Below are 19,494 nucleotides of genomic sequence, written 5' to 3'. Positions count from 1 at the left end.
GAAAATGACACATAAGGCCACAATGAAAAGGCTTCTCAAGAATCCCATGTCCCCAAAATAGAGAGAACTTCTTACAAGATTAAAGAAGTAGGGGAGAAGAGGCTATAAACTAGAATCTCCTAAATGAAAAAGGGAGCAAACTAAGACTAGCTGAGGAGGGAACGTCAGTTAGTCATGCGAACATGAACTAGGTATTGCATGGGTGTAACTAAAAGACATTTCCATCTACACCAATCAACCAACCTGAGTCTCTACTCTTAGAAGAAAATGAGTAAGAAAGGCAGGTTCAGCTGTGATGCAGGAAGAAATCTACGCCATGTTGGAAATGATGGCTCCTGAAAAAAAAGATGACAGGCACACACCCAGACTGAAAAAAAAAACTGAAGAATGTCAGGATGCAGGGGATGAGTTTATGATGAAGAATGCATCTGACACAATCTGGTGAGAAAAGCAAGCAGAGGACTACTTAAGATTCCATGGTAAAATGGGGGAGAACCAGTAAATGGTTTAGAGCCAACCAAATGATGACAGCCCACCAATTCCCAAACATCAAAGAAACAAACAGATAGGAATAAAAACCCCAAATATAGGGATCTCTCATATAATAGCAATCTTGTGAGTAAACCACTGTTGTACCATGCCTGATGTTGTATGAATGTTGGTAAATTACTGGAAAGCCACCATGGGCCACTTGCCTCATTCACTGCATGGAAACTAATCTTACACCTAAGAATTAGAAGTTAATATACATAACATCGCCTTATCTGAGGATCAAGAGCCCAGATTCCTACAAGGTTCAACACCTCACCCATGGTCAAAGAAATTGCTAGTTGCCCCAAAAACAGCACCCAAAAGACTGATGGGTAACTTTATGCAGTTGGGAGACCAGAATTAACCAGTGGGAGGAAGAGAGACAAAAGCAGTTTGGGAGAAAAGGGAGGCCCATTGAATTTGATATATGGCTGACGTAACCCAAGATCCAGAATATCTCTAAAATTCTTCTGGTGCAAAAAAAAAGTTCATGCACAAAAACTGAAGTAAGAGGGACAAATTCCCACAAAGAGACAAGCAAATGTAAATTGTGCAAGTCTAAGGATGAAAGATCAGTAAACTGGCTTACCAAAATATAGCCCTTTAAAGTATGTCGCAGTTAAGGTATATGTACTCCCAAACTGAACCAGACTCCAAAACTACACTATGCTCTCATTAACCCCAATAACTGGAGGATTCAAAAACAGTACATTCTAACACCACAGCTCATAACTGAGAACAGCAAGAGCAGAATTAATGGATATAGGAGTGAATAAAAAGCAAGCCATACCTGAAGAAATGACATATTCATTCAGGTATGGTTTGTTATATTAAATGAGACCAGGACACCTTCCCAGAAATAACATATGACTGGGAAGCATAGACAGGAAGAGGAAATAGGTCAGATCCACATGAAGTACAGGTAAACCAATGCAAGGTATAAGAGGACAATCACTGAGGAAATAAGCAGCTCAGATCCACATCATGAAGTACAGGTAACCCAATGCAAGGTATAAGAGGACAATCACTGAGGAAATAAGCAGCTCAGATCCACATCATGAAGTACAGGTAAACCAATGCAAGGTATAAGAGGACAATCACTGAGGAAATAAGCAGCTCAGATCCACATCATGAAATACAGGTAAACCAATGCAAGGTATAAGAGGACAATCACTCAGGAAATAAGCAGCTCAGATCCACATAATGAAGTACAGGTACACCAATACAAGGTATAAGAGGACAATCACTGAGGAAATAAGCAGCTCAGATCCACATCATGAAATACAGGTAAACCAATGCAAGGTATAAGAGGGAAATCACTGAGGAAATAAGCAGCTCAGATCCACATCATGAAATACAGGTAAACCAATGCAAGGTATAAGAGGGAAATCACTAAATGCTGAGAAGTCTGCAAACATTGAAAACACCTTTACTTCCTGAGCCAATAAAGCTTGCTGAAACACCTTTGAAGTGGCAGACAAATCAGCTGTGAAGAAGAGTGGAGTTGACTGGGAAAGAAAACTCTTAAAACAATTCACAAATTTGAAACCAAAAATTTAAACTATAAACTTTAACAATCAAGCAAAAATATTAGTTTGCCCACACAAGTGAAGACATTTTCTAATATTCTCAATCAAGAAGTGATTAGTGACTGCAAAATTAAAAGACGGGTGCTAATTATGATAGGGGTTGTGATGGACTCTTATGGTTGGAGGGTTGCTACATAATAATGTTTCAGGTCAGCACTTGTGAGGGTAAGTGGGAATACCAAAGCTATAAGCAAGTGAAAATTTGTGACAATAGAGTGTAGTGTAAGTTGAGAAAATACTTTATGAATGGAGTTAAGAGACTGTGTCAGAGTTAAATATTTTACAAATTGTTATTTTGAACTTTATCATTCAGCATTTCCATCTCACACTACTGGAATAAATACTATTATTACCTATGTAAAGCTAAGTATGTTAGAATGGATGAACAGTAAAACTACCTAGATATCAGTATTTCACTTACACCAACAAATGCTTTATTATTGAAATTTGAGGTAGAAATCCATGAAATTAACATAATTTTTTTCATAATCACCTTTTGTTTTCTTCTACAAACACTACAAATTACCAGAAGTATTTCACACAATGCAGTAGTACAACTTTCCACTGCTATGTCTATCACATGAATATAGTTATTGAATGTTACACTCACCTGATAAACCTTCTAACTGACAGTTAATTTGTTGAAACTCCTCTTTTGGTTCACTTTTCAAACTCATAACATCATGTTGTGAACAATCAACAGTTTCATCATCACTCTCACTAAACTTGGAAATAATACCATCATTTGTTGAATCATCACTTTGTTCAGTTTTAACTGTGACATACGTGTTCTAGAACAAACAATATGATAAATAATAATTAATGTTGTAAATACAGAACATAAATATGTTATAACTGGTATTTCTGTTTTGGAACCATATCTGGTAAGTCATGTTAGTAAACAATATCTAGACTTCAAAACTGTTTTACATAACAAACATAAACTCCATAATAGTACACCTTGTGGTTATGACACCAATATTTCCTATTCCTACCTACTCTATGGTATTCTAAGGTGAAAGAGATTTCTCTGATCCATGTTAGCTCCATAACGTAACATCGACATTTCATCAACTTAGTACTTATCTGGTTAATTCACATCAAGTAAAGGATTATTATGAAATAACACAATACTGTATGTAGTAATTAATGAACACAAAAACAAAATAAACAGAACAAACTCTAGAAAGTCTCAATGATGGAGATAACCAGTTAAGGATTAGAAACATTTCTAACTGTGACCAACAGTGACAAAAAATTGCTTAACTAAGACATGTCTGATAACTAAAAGAAGAACAGTGACCAACTGAAACACTGAACATTTTGTGTCTCACTTTAAAAAATGAAAAAAAAAACCACTTACAATCCATGAGATGAAGACCAATTTACACACAGTAGTAAACTGTAGGCTCAAGAAACAACATCCGAGCAGAAAAATAGAGCTGACAAACAAGGTAACTAAATTTCAGAAAGATGTTAAGACAATGCAAAATCAGAGAAGTAACACATGGATGTTTGTTAGACGTAACATTATACAACTGTTTATGATCAAGTCCAGAAAATCTGAATACAAAGAGTATAAGCTGAGTGTTGTACTTTCAGAACAAGGTTTAATTAATTATAAAATGTAAAATGATACAAAATGATCCAGAAAGAATTATATATTTTTAACACACACTTACAATACCACTAATGAATAAAATTAATACAATTTGATTTTAGTATTGTCCAGATTACCATGAACATTAAATTGCCAGAATCCTCAGAAATGCACACTAAATTAACTATTTTTAAAACAATATTCATCCACGTCAAATTATTCCATGATATAGTATAGAAAAACAAAGCCAATGTTATATCTTCTTGTTCACAGCTTAAGACATTTTTGAATGTTACTTATTCAAAAACACCAATTCTGGAAATAATGAACAACTACATTGTATTTAATATTACATAAATGTTCTCTAAACTATTTCTAGCTATTTATCATACAAGGATAATTAAGTTTTTTATATATAAATTACCTCAGTTTCTTCTGATACTTCACCACACTTTTCATTCTTTATTTTAAAATCAAAAACTTCTGGGGAAATAACTTCTCTTGTCACTAAAGGAATAGAATATTTGTATAACAGAATACTTAAACATGACTTCTGTGTTTCACTACATTATAACAAGTTCTTGCTATAAAATGTTTTCTTCATACTAGTTGAGTTACACCTTTTTAATCATTATTATAATAGACTGGTATTTAATTCTCACAAGACTAAATGAGAAATAATTATAAGTACTAATAGCATATTTTTCTTCCAAGTGTAGTTTTTCAATTTAGAATTTACAGTTGATCAATCTCTTAAAGAGAGATTTCAGAGAGTTACATTTACATGTTTAACTCGGATATATAACATTAAACAGTTGTGATTTATGGCATGTATAAAACTAATGTTTGGAGTTGCTCTGCCATTCTTTCTATTATCAAGTGGTCTGCAAATTACATTTGTAATTAAAGATTTTGTACCCTTGAAACTCCTAGCTGTAAACCACATACATTTGTATTTCTGGCGTTCATTTATCATGACTTCAGTTACAACTGGCTTGAGCTGATCCTTGAGCTAATCTATCCTTTCCTTAAAAAATACTCTTCATTACTTAAATAAATTATACATGGAAATTTCAAAATAATTTATATTATCAATATCTTCTAAGAATAACCACATTTCTGCAAGTCTTGCATACAGACATTATTCAAATCAATAACTTTAACAAATATATACACACTAAATTTTAGTAATATATATTTACTTGTTTAAAATTATTTCTACTTCTCACCTATTAAGCATGCTTTAAAACAATTTCCAACAACATTTAAACATGTTTTATTATTACAATGCTATTTTATATATTGTAACTCATTGTCAGAATTAACCATTGTAAAATATTACTAGCCTAACTGACATGTACGTTTTGTTTAGAATGGTTCTCTCTACAACAGACCATTTTCACATTTGCATGTTACTTATGTCATGATTTTAAATTCTTCAAAATCTTTTCTACATAAAGTGAAATATTCTATCCTATGATTTATTTTTAAACACAAATACAACTGTACTCGCACTCTTGCATTTAAAATACTCAAAAATTTACAGACAATCAAATCTGGCCTACTACTAAATTATGCTACTTATTTTAACATGTACTGTTTTACACTTACTGATGTGATACTGAAAGACATGATCCATCTATACATTTGTAAGAATTTATAGAACAAACAAGAACTATGTCCAATTATATCTTAGTACAAAAATAAAATATCAATTGGAAATGATTTTTCTTTAATTATTTCATTTTTTCCTTCACTGTGTTGGTTAAACACTTTCTACCAGTTCTTTCATTATGTATTTAATATATGTGTTTAACTTTTCACTTACTGAAATACGTTTTGGCTGTCTGTTCACCAGAAAGAATTCTTCATGTGATAAAATGACAGATGTTACAAAATGGTGATTTATTATACAGTAAAACAAATTGAATAAATAAAAAATATAAAAAATACGTGAAATGACAAGAGTTCTGAATTAGTGTTAATTATTTATTCAGTGTTACTAGTTCATAGTAATCTAAACTATAATAATAATAATAAACCAAAACTTTCACTTAATACTGGAAATATTTTGCACATATTTTTTCCACGTTACAAAGTTTCGCAAAGGATTTAAATTCTATATATATTGGAACTTACTACTAAGTGACGTTTTCCGAGCTTCATTTTTCAAAAACTTGACTTCTAACAAAGCATTCTGCTCATCAGAAATAGGTTCCGTTTTCACATTCAGGGTTTTCAAGATTTCCATGTTACTGTATCTGACTTTATAACTTACCTGAAGATATCATCAAGAAACAAGAACTTTTATCTTCTTGAAAGATTCTTATACCAAACTTTCAGAATTGACGATATTTCAAAACTTCGCATTTCATTAGCATTAGTTAAGAAAGTCGATTCCATTGAGCCTTAATGTTCATTACGATATATACGAGCTCTACACATACATAATTAAAACTGTTAAGAAATTCAACAGATTATTTTAATATGTTTTCAGTCAAGTCGCTAACCATAAAACGCAACCATTTTACCATACTTCAATTACATCTTGTGAAAAAATGAACATAAAACATATGTGATGATTAAATTTGACGAAGTATATTTTCCTGTCATCCTTCTCAAAAGTAACATTACTCTGTTTGGCAGCCCTGACGATATTATTTATCAGCCTGAAGACTCTTAACTTACATTGTTTTATTTTGCAAAGCAATATCAATACATTAAAAAAAGTAATATAAACTCTTCATATTATGAAAAATCTCTGCTACTTCACGCGTACGTTTGTAAAAGCATTGTGGGTAATTTCTTCTACTTCTAGAAACAATTTTAAGAAAGAAAAAAATTTTTCATCAGAAGTATAAATATCACTTAAACATAATTAAAAATATAAACCTTATATTCTTACACACAAATTGGGCGTAACAAAAAAGTGACATGTTGAGCAGTTGACAAAAAAAAACGTTGTTTTTTTTTTCATCCTATCGGAAAGGCGTATATCGTCAAGATCGTAAACGTGATTCGCTGAAGCTAATTAACGGCTATTATGACAAAAACTTTGTATATACAGCTATTTTTATAACTGTTATAAAAATTACCAGGGAAATGATAAAATACTGATATTTTAATATCGGAACTTTTAGTTATTGCTATAAAAATATGTAACTACCTGCGTAAACTGTGCACTATAGTAATTTGAAATGTAAAAAAGAAAAACTGCCATCTACAGATTGATAATAGGTTAACATGAGCACTCGCTTATTGTGCAGACAGTATTGGATTTGCTTTTCTCTATATCACATTCAACAAGAATTATCTTCTGATCCGTTCCTGTTATTTTTCGCGATTGTTTTGGTTTTGAATGTTTTGGAACTTAGAGAAGCTCGAAATACAATCATGCTTGTTTGTCATTGAATTTCACGCAAAGTAACACGAGGGCTATCTGCGCTAGCCGTCCCTAATTTAGCAGGGAAGGCATCTAGTCCCCCCACCCACCACCAACTCTTGGGCTACTCTTTTACCAACGAATAATTGGATTGACCGTCATTATAACGCCCCCACGGCTGAAAGAGCGAGCATGTTTGGTGCGACCGGGATTCGCACCCGCAACCCTCAGATTACGAGTCGAACGCCTTAATCCACCTGGCCATGCCGGACCTACAATCATGAGCGTTCAGAAATTGAAGTGTCTCTTTAGCTATAATTGGTGACCTGTTGTATACACTGCTAGCCAAAATTTTAAGGCCAATGAACATAAAGAAAAAATATATATGCATTTTGCGTTATTAGACTCAACTACTTATTTGAGTAGAGCTTCAAAATATGAAAAAAAAAACAAAAACTTTTTAGCATTTAATGGGGAAAATGTGAACACTATGAAATCAGCCTAAATACTAGCTGGTCAAAAGTTCAAGACCATACCAAAAAGAAGTCCTAAACAGGATAGGAAACGCCCAACAAGAGGTCTCACTAGTGAGTTGCACGGCCGTCATTGTAAATAACTTCAAACATTCGCTTTGGTATGGTTGATATAAGCGTTTGCAGAAGGCTGGCTGGAATTTTATTCCAAGTGGTGAAGAATGGTCAAAAAGAATCACGTTATTCGCCAAGAAAATGTCCTTTGTCCTGCGGGCATTGTAGATTAAAGCGTTGTCCTGCTGAAAGATCCAGTCATTTCCACACAAGCAAGTACCTTCAGTCAGTAAGCATGCTCTATCCAACATGCCAATGTAGCCAGCTGCTGTTTGACGCCCCTGTATAACATGAAGCTCCATTGTTCCGTGGAAGGAGAAAGCACCCCAGATCATGATGGAACCTACTTCACTGTGTAGTGTAGAAAATGTCGCCGGTGGAATATCCTTATCGTGCCAGTAACGTTGGAAGCCATCTGGACCATTCAGGTTAAATTTGTTCTTAACAGAAAACAAAACTTTGGTCCGCTTTTCTACGTCCCAATGTTTGGTGCTTCTCAGCAAAGTTTAACCGAACTGTTTTGTAGTGTGGAAGGAGGCGTGGCCTTTGAAGACGTTTACGGTTTTAAAGCTTTTTTCTCGTAGATGTCGTCTTATTGTTCTTGAGCTGCATTCTGCGTCCGTAAAGGCCTTAATCTGGTTCGACGATCGGCTGGTGTCTTGCCGGACAACTCGTCGAATCCTCCTGCCTAACACCGGCGAAATTTTCTTGGGCTGACCACTTCATATTCTCGTTCCGTATCCCTTAAGGTGTTTTGAGAAATTTACAACAGCAGTTTTACTATGTCCAATATCACCAGCAATGCCACGTTAAGAGAGACCTTGCTTTTGCAGCTCAACAATTCTGCCACGTTCAAACTATGTCAACTTTTTAGCCCTAATGGGATACAGTTAATATCTCCTGTTTAAGTATGTTTGTTTTTTAATTTCGTGATAAGCTTAATGAGGGCTAACTGTGTTTGCCGTCCCTAATTTAGCAGTGAAAGACTACAGGGAAGCAACTACTGAGCCATCGTCACACTTCGTAGTATCCCTACCCAGTCAAGTGTTTACAGATTCTCCATATAGCTGCAGGATATAAATATGGTGGTCATAAATATTTTACAAACATAAACATAATGTGTGGTATTTGGTCATCATAGAGATTATAGATTCAATACCATTATCAATGATAACTTTGTTGCAAGTATATCAGGAGCAATAGTCGTCTACTATGCGTGAAGCCAATCTGTAGGTTGCCATTGTTTCTCGACAGACTAACTTCGTATTTTATTAAATTAAACTCTTTCAAGTAGGGCAGTGTTACTGTTATACTTATTTTTATCCACGATTGGCATAAACAAAAACAAACTAACAAAACGAGATTATTAAAATTTGTTAATTTAAAAGTGGGAAAAGGGATCTTCAAAAATAACAGAAGCATGATAGGTAAAGTACAATTACCAAAAATAAACAAACTTAAACTTTGAGTCATAATGTTTATATTATTTTCTCAAGCTACAAATCCCTATCTTTGACTCCATTTCTAAAACCTTTCATGTCTAGAAGAAACAAAATAGGTATTTGTAGCTTGAAGAAATAATGTCAAAAGTATGTCTCAAACCACAAGTTTGTTTCCTTTTCTTGAAATTGCAAATTTATTTTAAACTATCAATTTAATTACGGCCCGGCATGGCCAGGTGGGTTAAGGCATTCGACTCGTAATCTGAGAGTCGCGGGTTCGAATCCCCGTCGCACCAAACATGCTCGTCTTTTCAGCCGTGGGGGCGTTAATGCGTGACAGTCAATCCCACTATTCATTGGTAAAAGAGTAGCCCAAGAGTTGGCGGTGGGTGGTGATGACTAGCTGCCTTTCCTCTAGTCTTGCACTGCTAAATTAGGGACGACTAGTGCAGATAGCCCTTGTGCAGCTTTGCGCAAAATTCAAAAAATAATCGACCAATTTAGTTTCTGTAATTTTTAAATGTTCGTATTGCCGCTTTTTAAATATATTATTTTTATTAATATTATAGCACTTTCACTGGCCCGTAAACACAGTATAGTTGTCAAATAACTTACAATAAGTAAGATAACAAAATCGATCACTAAGATTATCTCTAAGTCCTCCCGATTTTACCATGGTTAGTTACCCATATGAAGTAAGTCACATTTAACTATTAATTAAAAGGCAGACTAAACACAATTTTCAGAAATTATTACTACAAAGCACAAAACAGAAAAGAACTAAATCTCAACTCTTAAAAGAATCACAGGTGTAGTGGCGGATCTAGGATTTTGCTAACAGGTTGGCTTTGAAAAGTTCACGAACATGTATAACCAATGCATTGTTTAAATTTTGTGAATATGACCTACATAAAACCTATATATTCCATTTGAGTTTATAACTAAAGTATCGCAGAAAATAAATTATTTATTTCAACTATATAAACAAATTAAATGTATGCAAACGTTGTGGTTAAGCATTGCATAAATATATATGAATTTATTCATTGTATATAAGCACAATCAAATACGAGGGTAGAAATCAAAACAGAACTATGTTAGTTTGTGACAGTATGTAGGTCCAAAAATGAAAAAAATATTCTAATATTAAAAAAAAACTGGTTTGCATTTGACGAGGATGAAGCGAAATAAATTGTTGAAAGATTTTCTCTGTTCACAAAGTAACAGTATTACAATGCATAGTTAACACACACAGATCAGATAACTAATCGGAAGACGTGATGCTAAGCTTTGTTCGAAAGCGATGAGTCCAAAAAAAGGAACGCTCAGTTTCATAACTATCAGCTGGTATTTGCTATAAATATAGGTTTCTGACGTTTAGGAAAAATATTTCACAAGCAGATTGCCAAATGAGTTGCATCATAGATTCATTGTTGTTTTTACTATCCTCACAAAGTTATTACTATCCAAGTAACTTATTGTTGAAGGTAGTTGAACGAAGAAGTTTCCATTTTTTAAACATAGATTTGTCAGTGTTTTAAGTTTTCTCCAATGTGTGACCCAAAATACTTGCTATTATCAATATCTTCCAACTTTAATCATGTTTCCGTATGTCCCACACATATTACATCTTAATAAAATCAGTAAGATCAGGAAATAAATCTTAAAAGACAAAAAGTATAAATATGTTAATGTTGATGTTATGTACAAAACTGCTGCTACACCACTTCAACTATTGTCTCCTTCTTTCTTTTCTTGCTAAATTATATAAAGTTTATGTCTATACATATAAATTTAGTTTACACATTAAATTTAAAGTAATATTTATTTGCCTCAATTAAAATTATTTCAACCTCTCACGTATTAATGATGCTATTAAAACAACCATCAACAACGGTTAAACATTCATTCATCAGTCTAAAACAGTTATTACCATTACTAGCTTCATCTTTGCCTCTTTTCTACATTTATGTGCCACTATTGTAAAACAGGCCTGTTTCACATTTAAATATTTTTAATATCAAGTTCAGTGACTGCATACGTTTTAATAAACAATTTGAAAACAAAATCTCTATACTATAATTTTTCTTCATTCAAATATAAAGAGAGCACAACGATATTCAAAGTTTGCCATTTAATAAAAAACAATCGTAATTATCAGGATTTAAATGATTGGATCTAAATTGCTCAAAATAAAAATTTTGCTGATGACAACCTACTGAGATTTGAATTAATTTTTTTAACTGTCCTTTGTGTTGTGATGTTGAATGATATAGCTTGCTCACACATAGTTATATTATGCATTATTACTATATTATGTCTTGCTCTACAAATCATACACCAACTTGACGTGATTCTTTTTACTTATTTCATTTCTCACTCTACCAATGATGAAATTTCCAATTCTCTTTACTTCTTAGAGAAATTCAAGAATGAAACATTACAGCTTCAATGAAAATTATCATATTGCTTTTAAAGCTAAAAAACAAATTTTCTTTTATCCAGAATGAAAACAAAATTAAAGGATTAAACTTTATTTTACTTTTCTTTTTTAATCATATTTTAAATTACTAATTTAAGTTTCTACTTCACATGGTCAATCAATTTATTACATAAGTTGTTTTTTTCCAATGTTAGTTCAGTATGCCCACCAGTTATTTAAAATGTATCTTTACATGATTCTGGTTGAATTTTCCAACAAACTGCTGCAGAGTTGAAATGTTACCCAAACACTGTCAAGTACCTCCCTAGATCGTGAGACTGAGGCAGACAAATTTGAAAATTGAAAAAGAAGAGACAGAACACCTAAACTCAATGACAATGATGTTACCTCTCTTTGTTTATGCAGCCTTTTCAACAGATGGAAGACTGCAACTAATATCAAGTATGAGATAAACAACCATGTACCAGATGACAAGTGTCCAGACCTATAGTGTCAAGAAGACTTAACAAGAATGGAATATTTGGTAACATAGTAGTTTAAAAAAAACCTTTACTTTGATCTTTAAGTTTGGTCAAGAGACTGAAGTTTGATCAAAAGTACAGAAACTGATGGTGTTATGGACAGACTGGAATAAAAAGGTGTTATGGACAGACTGGAATAAAAAGGTGTTATGGACAGACTGGAATAAAAAGGTGTTATGGACAGACTGGAATAAAAAGGTGTTATGGACAGACTGGAATAAAAAGGTGTTATGGACAGACTGGAATAAAAAGGTGTTATGGACAGACTGGAATAAAAAGGTGTTATGGACAGACTTGCTAGTTTTGGCAGAGTACAACCTTTATTTAGATCTACAAAAGTGCTAAATAAACTTGAAACTCTAAATCAGATTAAAGATTGTAACAGAACTTTTAAATATGCATATATGGGTGTGTTCTAAGGATTTTTCAACAGTGGGTGTTTGTGACTTGTTGGCAATAAAGTTGAACAATAAAATGGCAGCATGTACTCCACTTGTTTGAAAATAATATATTAAAAACATGTACAAAAAGCTCTTTAAACTATAGAGATCACAGTCGTGTCTTAAACACTACACGGTTCTTTTTTTTTTTTCTTAAAAGTCCACTTAGCTCAATTCAATTGCTCAGAATCCAGTTGACAAGCCAAATTGCTTTTTCCTGTTTTTATCACATAGTATCAGTGAATAATTTACCTATGCTTCCTTTTCGGTTACAACAGTTCTATTCTGAACTTCCAATCAAAGTCCACACAGCTGGGTTCAGTTAGTTTAGAACTCCCTTTGACAAGGTAACTTATTATTCCTATTTTTATCAAGCTGTTAATCTCTCTTTAAAATATCAACCATTAAGGCTATTCACTCTCATGATGGGTAACTTCACATTTTCTAACTTTTCTCTGACTAAACTTTTCTTTCACTTGACTTTACTTTTACTCTTCTCCCATTTGCTTAATTGCCACTATTTATATGTTTATGGCTGAAGCATCTAGAACTTTCACAAGCTTTGATACTGATGAATTGCAAATACAACATACAACTCCAACCAAACTTGTCATAACTGTTGCCTTTAACTTTCTTGTTATGAAAAACTAAACAATCATGAAATATTACTCGCAAAATAAATTAAATAATAATGCCTACACTAAACAGTATTGTATATCCCACAGACTGGTTAAGTCAACAGGATACATACACTCTATACAAACCAGCAAAATATAAGTTTTTGAGAACCCGAGTTATCGTTTCAGGGGTTGATGAACAATGGCAAGCTAATTTGGTGGATATTCAAGTCAATAATCAATATAACAATTAGTTGAAGTATGCACTGACGTGTATTAACATGTTTTCTAAATATGCGTGGGTTGTTTCACTCAAATATAAGAAAAGTGCAATACTTCTAAAATCTTTTATACAAATTTGAAAATAGGATCATAAACTTTGTAAACTTCTAACTGATGCTGGGACAGAGTTTACTAATCATCTCTTTCAACAGCATCTCAAGGAACAAGACATTCACTTCTTTAATACACAAACTACACATTGGTGCATCAGTTCCAGATAAAAGAAAATGATGAGTTAAAAAACTGTGACCAATGCGTAGCCTAGTGAGAACAACTTCCTCCTTCCGAACTTTACGGAAGCTAGATGGCCAAAGTCCAATTTTGGGTTTGATTTGAAAAAGTTTGTTGTCGCTTTGCTCACTCCAAGTGGACTGCCAGCTGGCACGGAGCCGAGCCTTGAAGACAACACCATAGTCCATGTACGGAATAGGCATAGGAGTGATGGTGCTGAAGCAGACATATTTAGCTGCCATGTCTGCAAGCTCGTTCCCGCGAATACCAACATGGCCTGGTATCCAGAAAAACTGGATTGAAGTAGCTGCTAATGTGAAATGGGCCAGTCGGTTTCGAATATCAGCGAGAATAGGATGTGAGCTAACGTGTAGCGATTCCAAGGCAAGTATAGAACTAAGCGAATCAGTATAAATAGTGCAGTTGGAGTACTGCTCAGCTGCAATATGATCCAGGGCAAGAGATATGGCATATAGTTCAGCAGTGATCACAGAAGCTGTAGAAGGGATTCTACGCGCAACTACTGACCCATAGCAAACCATAGCAGAGCCCACTGAATTACCTGATTTGGAACCATCTGTATAAATGGGAACTGAATGATTGTTTGACAGATATTCATTGAATAAAATACGGTACTTCTAATCTGGAGTATCTGCCTTTTTTAGGTGACTGAAAGAAAGGTCACATTTGGGGGCTGTAATAAGCCATGGTGGGGTGGGCCGACCTGTGGAATCTGCAATGTTATCCCAGGACAGACCCAATTCATCCAATTGCGCCCGGATGCGAAGGCCAAACGGAGCAGTGACAGATCGTCTGTTCTGAAAAAGTACTGCCCACCGAGGAAGGAAAACACATTTCCAGGTGGGATGCTTTGGTAAGGAATGAAGTTTCGAAGTATATTGTAAAGATAGTTGCAAACGGCGAAGGTGTAGAGAAGGTTCATGAGATTCAATGTATATACTTTGAACTGGAGAGGTACGGAAAGCCCCAGTGCAGAGTCGAATTCCTTGGTGATGAATGGGGTCCAGCATCTTTAAGGCCGAGGGTCTGGCAGAGCCATAGACCATTGATCCATAATCGAGTTTCGATCTAATAAGAGCACGATATATCTTTAACATTGAACAGCGATCTGCCCCCCAACTGGTAGAAGAGAGAACACGGAGGATGTTCAGTGCTCTTGAGCATTTGACCCGAAGCTGCTTTAAGTGTGGTATAAAGGTCAGTTTACGATCAAAGATAAGCCCCAAGAACTTGGTCTCCGGGACCACTGGCAGCAAAATTTCACCAATATGAAGTTCAGGATCAGGGTCAATACCCCGTCGACGGCAAAAGTGCATGCATACGGTTTTAGAGAGAGAGAAATTAAAGCCGTTCGCCAGAGTCCACTTCCGTACACGATTGAGAGCAGTTTGTAGTTGCCGCTCAATATATTTCATGTTTGACGACTGACATGAGATGTGAAAGTCGTCGACATACAGCCCATTCGCAACAGTGAGAGGGAGTTGTTCAGTGATGGCATTTATCTTTATACTGAAGAGTATAACACTCAATACACAGCCTTGAGGGACTCCAAGTTCCTGTACAAAAGAACGGGAAGGTGTCGAACCCACACGAACTTGGAATCTCCTGTCCATTAAAAATTTTTTAATAAACATGGGTAAATGGCCACGTAACCCATATATATGGAGGTCTCGCAAAACGCCATACCTCCATGTTGTGTCATAAGCCTTCTCAATGTCAAAGAATATTGATACAAGATGTTGGCGTTTGAGAAAGGCTTCTCTGATTGACGTTTCAGGTCGAATTAGGTGGTCTGTGGTGGAGTGCGGTCGACGGAACCCACACTGGGTGGGCGAGAGGAGGTTGTTTGATTCAAGGAACCAAACAAGACGAGCATTAACCATCCTTTCTAATGTCTTACAGAGACAGCTCGTCAAAGCAATTGGACGGTAGTTTGAAGGAATCTTGGGATCTTTCCCTGGCTTAGAAAAGGTAAAATAATAGCCTGGCGCCAGGCATCAGAAAAACATTCTCCTGCCAGATCCGGTTGAAAACAATCAGAAGGACATCAAGAGAAGCAGGAGATAGATGGCGCAGCATGTCATAATGAATATAATCAGGTCCAACAGACGTACTGGCAGACCGATGAAGGCCCATTTTTTAGTTCCACCAGGATAAAGGGATAATTATAGTCAAAGAAACAGTCAGTGCGAAAGGAAAGAGGTGATCGCTCTGCCCGAGACTTGATGGCCAGGAAGGTGGAGGTACAAGCAGAAGTGCTAGATACCCGGCAAAAGCTTTCACCTAGAGTGTTAGCGATGTTCCGAACATCAGTCACCTCCTGACCATCAGAGAGTAAGATCGAGAGGGGGGACAGAATTGTAGTGCCCATTAACCTTTCGAATCCTGTCCCATATGATCTTGGAACTGGTGGTAGAAGATATGCTGGTTGTGAACTTAATCCAAGATTCCTTCTGGCTTTGACGTCTTACCCACCTAGCATGTGTACGGCCCGTTGGAAAGCAACCTGGTTTGAAAGTGTGGGATATCTACGAAAAGTATCCCAGGCCCGCTTTTGAGCCTTCCGTGCTAAGTGGCAAGCAGGATTCCACCACGGACGAGGATATCGTGGAAAACGTGTCGAGGTTTTAAGAATACACTGAGCAGCTGCATGTGTAATACAGTCAGTTACCGCTGCTACACAGTCGTCTATTGATGGCTGATTTACGATGGCAGGATAAAGTTCTGCGAGAGCAGTGAAAGTGGACCAGTCTGCCTGATCCAGCTTCCACCGGGGCACGCGGGTAGGGTGGCATCGACCACGGCCAGTCTCTCTCAAAAGGATCGGAAAATGATCACTGCCTAGTGGATTACTGTCAACCCTCCATGAAAAATGGGAGAATAATGAAGGGGAGCAAACTGAGAGATCAATAGCGGTAAAGGACTGACTAGGTGCATGAAAGTAAGTGGAAGAACCAGTATTGAAAAGAGAAAGATTGTGATCAGAGAGCATCCGCTCAACAGATCGGCCCTCCCATCAATAATAGCACTTCCCCAGAGGGGATGATGTCCATTAAACTCCCCTAGGATTAGAAATGGAGATGGCAACTGTTCATCGAGAGCATCAAGATCTGATTGATCATATGTCTCTCCAGGGTACAGGTACAGAGAACAAACAGTGATGGTATGACCCAAGGAAACACGGATGGCTACAGCCTCCAAGGATGTGTTTAGTGACAAAGACAGGGTGGGCACATGCCACCCCTCCATGTACTCGACCATCACACAACCTGTCATTTCTGTACAGAGAAAACTGCCGAATGGAGACAGTATCAGCAGTTTTGAGAACTGTTTCTTGTAAAGAAAGACATACAGGATGGTAGGAAGCAATCAGCGTTTTGATATCATCCAGATTAGAACGTAAACCTCGACAGTTCCATTGTATCAAGGTGGCCATTTTTAAGAATGGGTAGGTGAAGTGGCTGGAGAGCCCTTCGGTTTACGACCACGTCTTTTTTCTTTACTGTCTTTAGTCGGAGGAGGTATATCAACCTCCATGGATCCTGCTCTGGGTCGGGTGGGCAGGTTTTTGTTATTGGAAGGGGAATCCAGTGACTGAGTACGCGAACGAATAATTGTTTTGTTTCTTGTGGTGGGAGAAAAAGATGTATCAGAAGAAATGCCTGTATTTGAAACTGAAGGACGTTGATCTTGAGGTTTGTTGGAAGGTATGGGAGGAACAGAGATGGGTGTGGAAGTCGATTCATCAACCTTATTAACCACGGAGGTCAAAAGGCTTTCCATTTGTTTTGAAAACGATTCTCTTGGAGGTACAGAGATCTGTCTGCACTCCCACTGTAGTTGTGGAATGAAGTGCAGCAGCATATGTCCGAGATGGAGTTGTGGACAGCAATTTCCGAGCCTCAGGATAACTAACGTTATGTGTCGTTTTCAAACGCTGCACCTCTTTTTCCTCCAACCATTTTGGGCAAGAATGAAATTAAGAGGGGTGAGAACCATTGCACTTTACGCAATGTGGGTTCATGTCACAGTCATAGGCATCGTGGTTCTTGCCTCCACAACGAGCACATGTCAGGGAACCACGACAGGATGTCTTTGAGTGGCCGAATCTCTGACATTGGAAACATCGAAGAGGGTTTGGTATGTATGGCCGAACCCTGCAAATGAGATAACCTGCCTTAATAACTCCTCGTGAAGAATTCAAGGTAGCACGGGGTGTAACCTCAATAGGTATATCCCCAATTGCCTTTGAATTCACATTCTCCTCTTAGTTCACTGTGTTGGGATGTGGATGTTTCAACCAATATGTCACCAGATCAAAGTTTCTTTACTGACTTTGGAGAGCCAGCAAGTCTCTCTAGTCCCTTTTGAATAAAAAAAGGGGACATTTGCCCTAAAGGTTTTTCCAAAAGAGAATGTAATATAAGAAAATGAGGTACATGTGTTACTGATGTTGAAGATTGCTGTTTATTCAACGCGTGGTCGCCTACCCATTGACTGTTTTTTACAATTTTATTTAAATTTTTTGGAGGATCCATAGGAAAAGGAAAAAGTTTCGGTACCCACTGACCCCACCCACCATGCAGCCCTACAAGGGGACGCACTACAAAGTCATGCAAGGACAATGCAGCAACGCCAGGGTTTCGTGAGTACTATACCCAAACACCAGCATCAGGCACAATGTCCACAACACCCGTTGAGAACTTCCAACACTGGTACTTGGTTGACCCTAGCCCAAGTGAACCAGCTGATTGACACAAGGGGGCCCATCCAAAGGCCGCCCGTCTACAGGAATTCGAGGCCAAAGTGGTGTGTTAGGGTTGGACCCCTCAACCACCATGATCCTCTCCTCCCCTTCATGGGTCGTCACGCACGGCTAACACGTGGGTGGATGTTTAGATCCTAGAGAAGGTAACCAGATAGAACAAAACCTTCCCTGGGAGGTCCCCTCACGACGTACAGGAATCCACACCGAGGGGCATTTTACAAGGCTTATAATATCTTCTGATGGTGTCTAAGCTGTAGAAGTAATATTATGTGTACAAGGAAATGGCAAAAACAGTATTTTGTAAAATGGAAAGGGCATCCTAATAAATTTAATAGTTGGTCCTTCTAACAGATTTAAATCACCTGCTGTCATAAGATGGTATGTATAACTATATTTCTCGTTATTTAACATGGATATTTGTTTGTTGTATGTGATGTAACCTAGTAATTGTTCCATGAATTATTTTGCAAATAATACTCTGACAAACTATATCACACATCTTCTGAGACTTATCAACCATGAAGGTTCACGGGAAGCAGCTTTGGTCAAATCACATAACTGACATAACATGCCTGATAGTACAGGTTTGATATCATACTTGTAAGACTCTTAATCTGCTACCATAATATATTATATTAGATCAGTTCATTACAAAGAACATGAAGGTTTAATTTAAACCAAGTAGAAAATACTTTCCTTAAGTCTGAGAATGAACTTAAACTTACTTATGATTCATTCATTCAGAAAGTAAACATAAACGTAAATAATGGAGCCTTTATAACATTTGATCCAACACTACCAGTTGTACTTGGAGTTAATAATATTCACACAACAACAGATTCCACTATAGCAACATATACTGTTAATATTCTTTCTGGATTTTATTTGTTCTATGCCTACTCAGATATTGTGTAACCTAGTATTGTTAATGATACATATGTACTACAGATACAAAATACTTAAGTTGGAGATAAAGATAACAGACATGATCACTGAAACATTTAAATATCCCAGATACAGACCCATTTATGAATAAAACT

General features: G+C 36.3%; 1 protein-coding gene across 1 annotated transcript in view; it reads right to left on the bottom strand.

The window, feature by feature from the left end:
• The window catches only part of LOC143233681 (uncharacterized), a 46,640-nt gene that overhangs the window by 20,014 nt on the left and 7,132 nt on the right, over positions 1-19,494 (bottom strand). The window contains exons 2-5 of the mRNA XM_076470178.1: positions 6,626-6,752; positions 5,860-5,998; positions 4,145-4,227; positions 2,731-2,911 (exon numbers count right to left, since the gene is read on the bottom strand). Coding sequence (XP_076326293.1) covers positions 2,731-2,911; positions 4,145-4,227; positions 5,860-5,998; positions 6,626-6,752 — 530 coding nt within the window. The remainder of the gene's footprint in view (positions 1-2,730; positions 2,912-4,144; positions 4,228-5,859; positions 5,999-6,625; positions 6,753-19,494) is intronic.

The sequence above is a fragment of the Tachypleus tridentatus genome, chromosome 1 (genome assembly GCF_004210375.1).
Source record: "Tachypleus tridentatus isolate NWPU-2018 chromosome 1, ASM421037v1, whole genome shotgun sequence".
Classification (NCBI taxonomy): Eukaryota; Metazoa; Arthropoda; class Merostomata; order Xiphosura; family Limulidae; genus Tachypleus; species Tachypleus tridentatus.
Note: the sequence above shows the minus strand (reverse complement) of the source record. Positions and strands in the feature narration are given on the sequence as shown.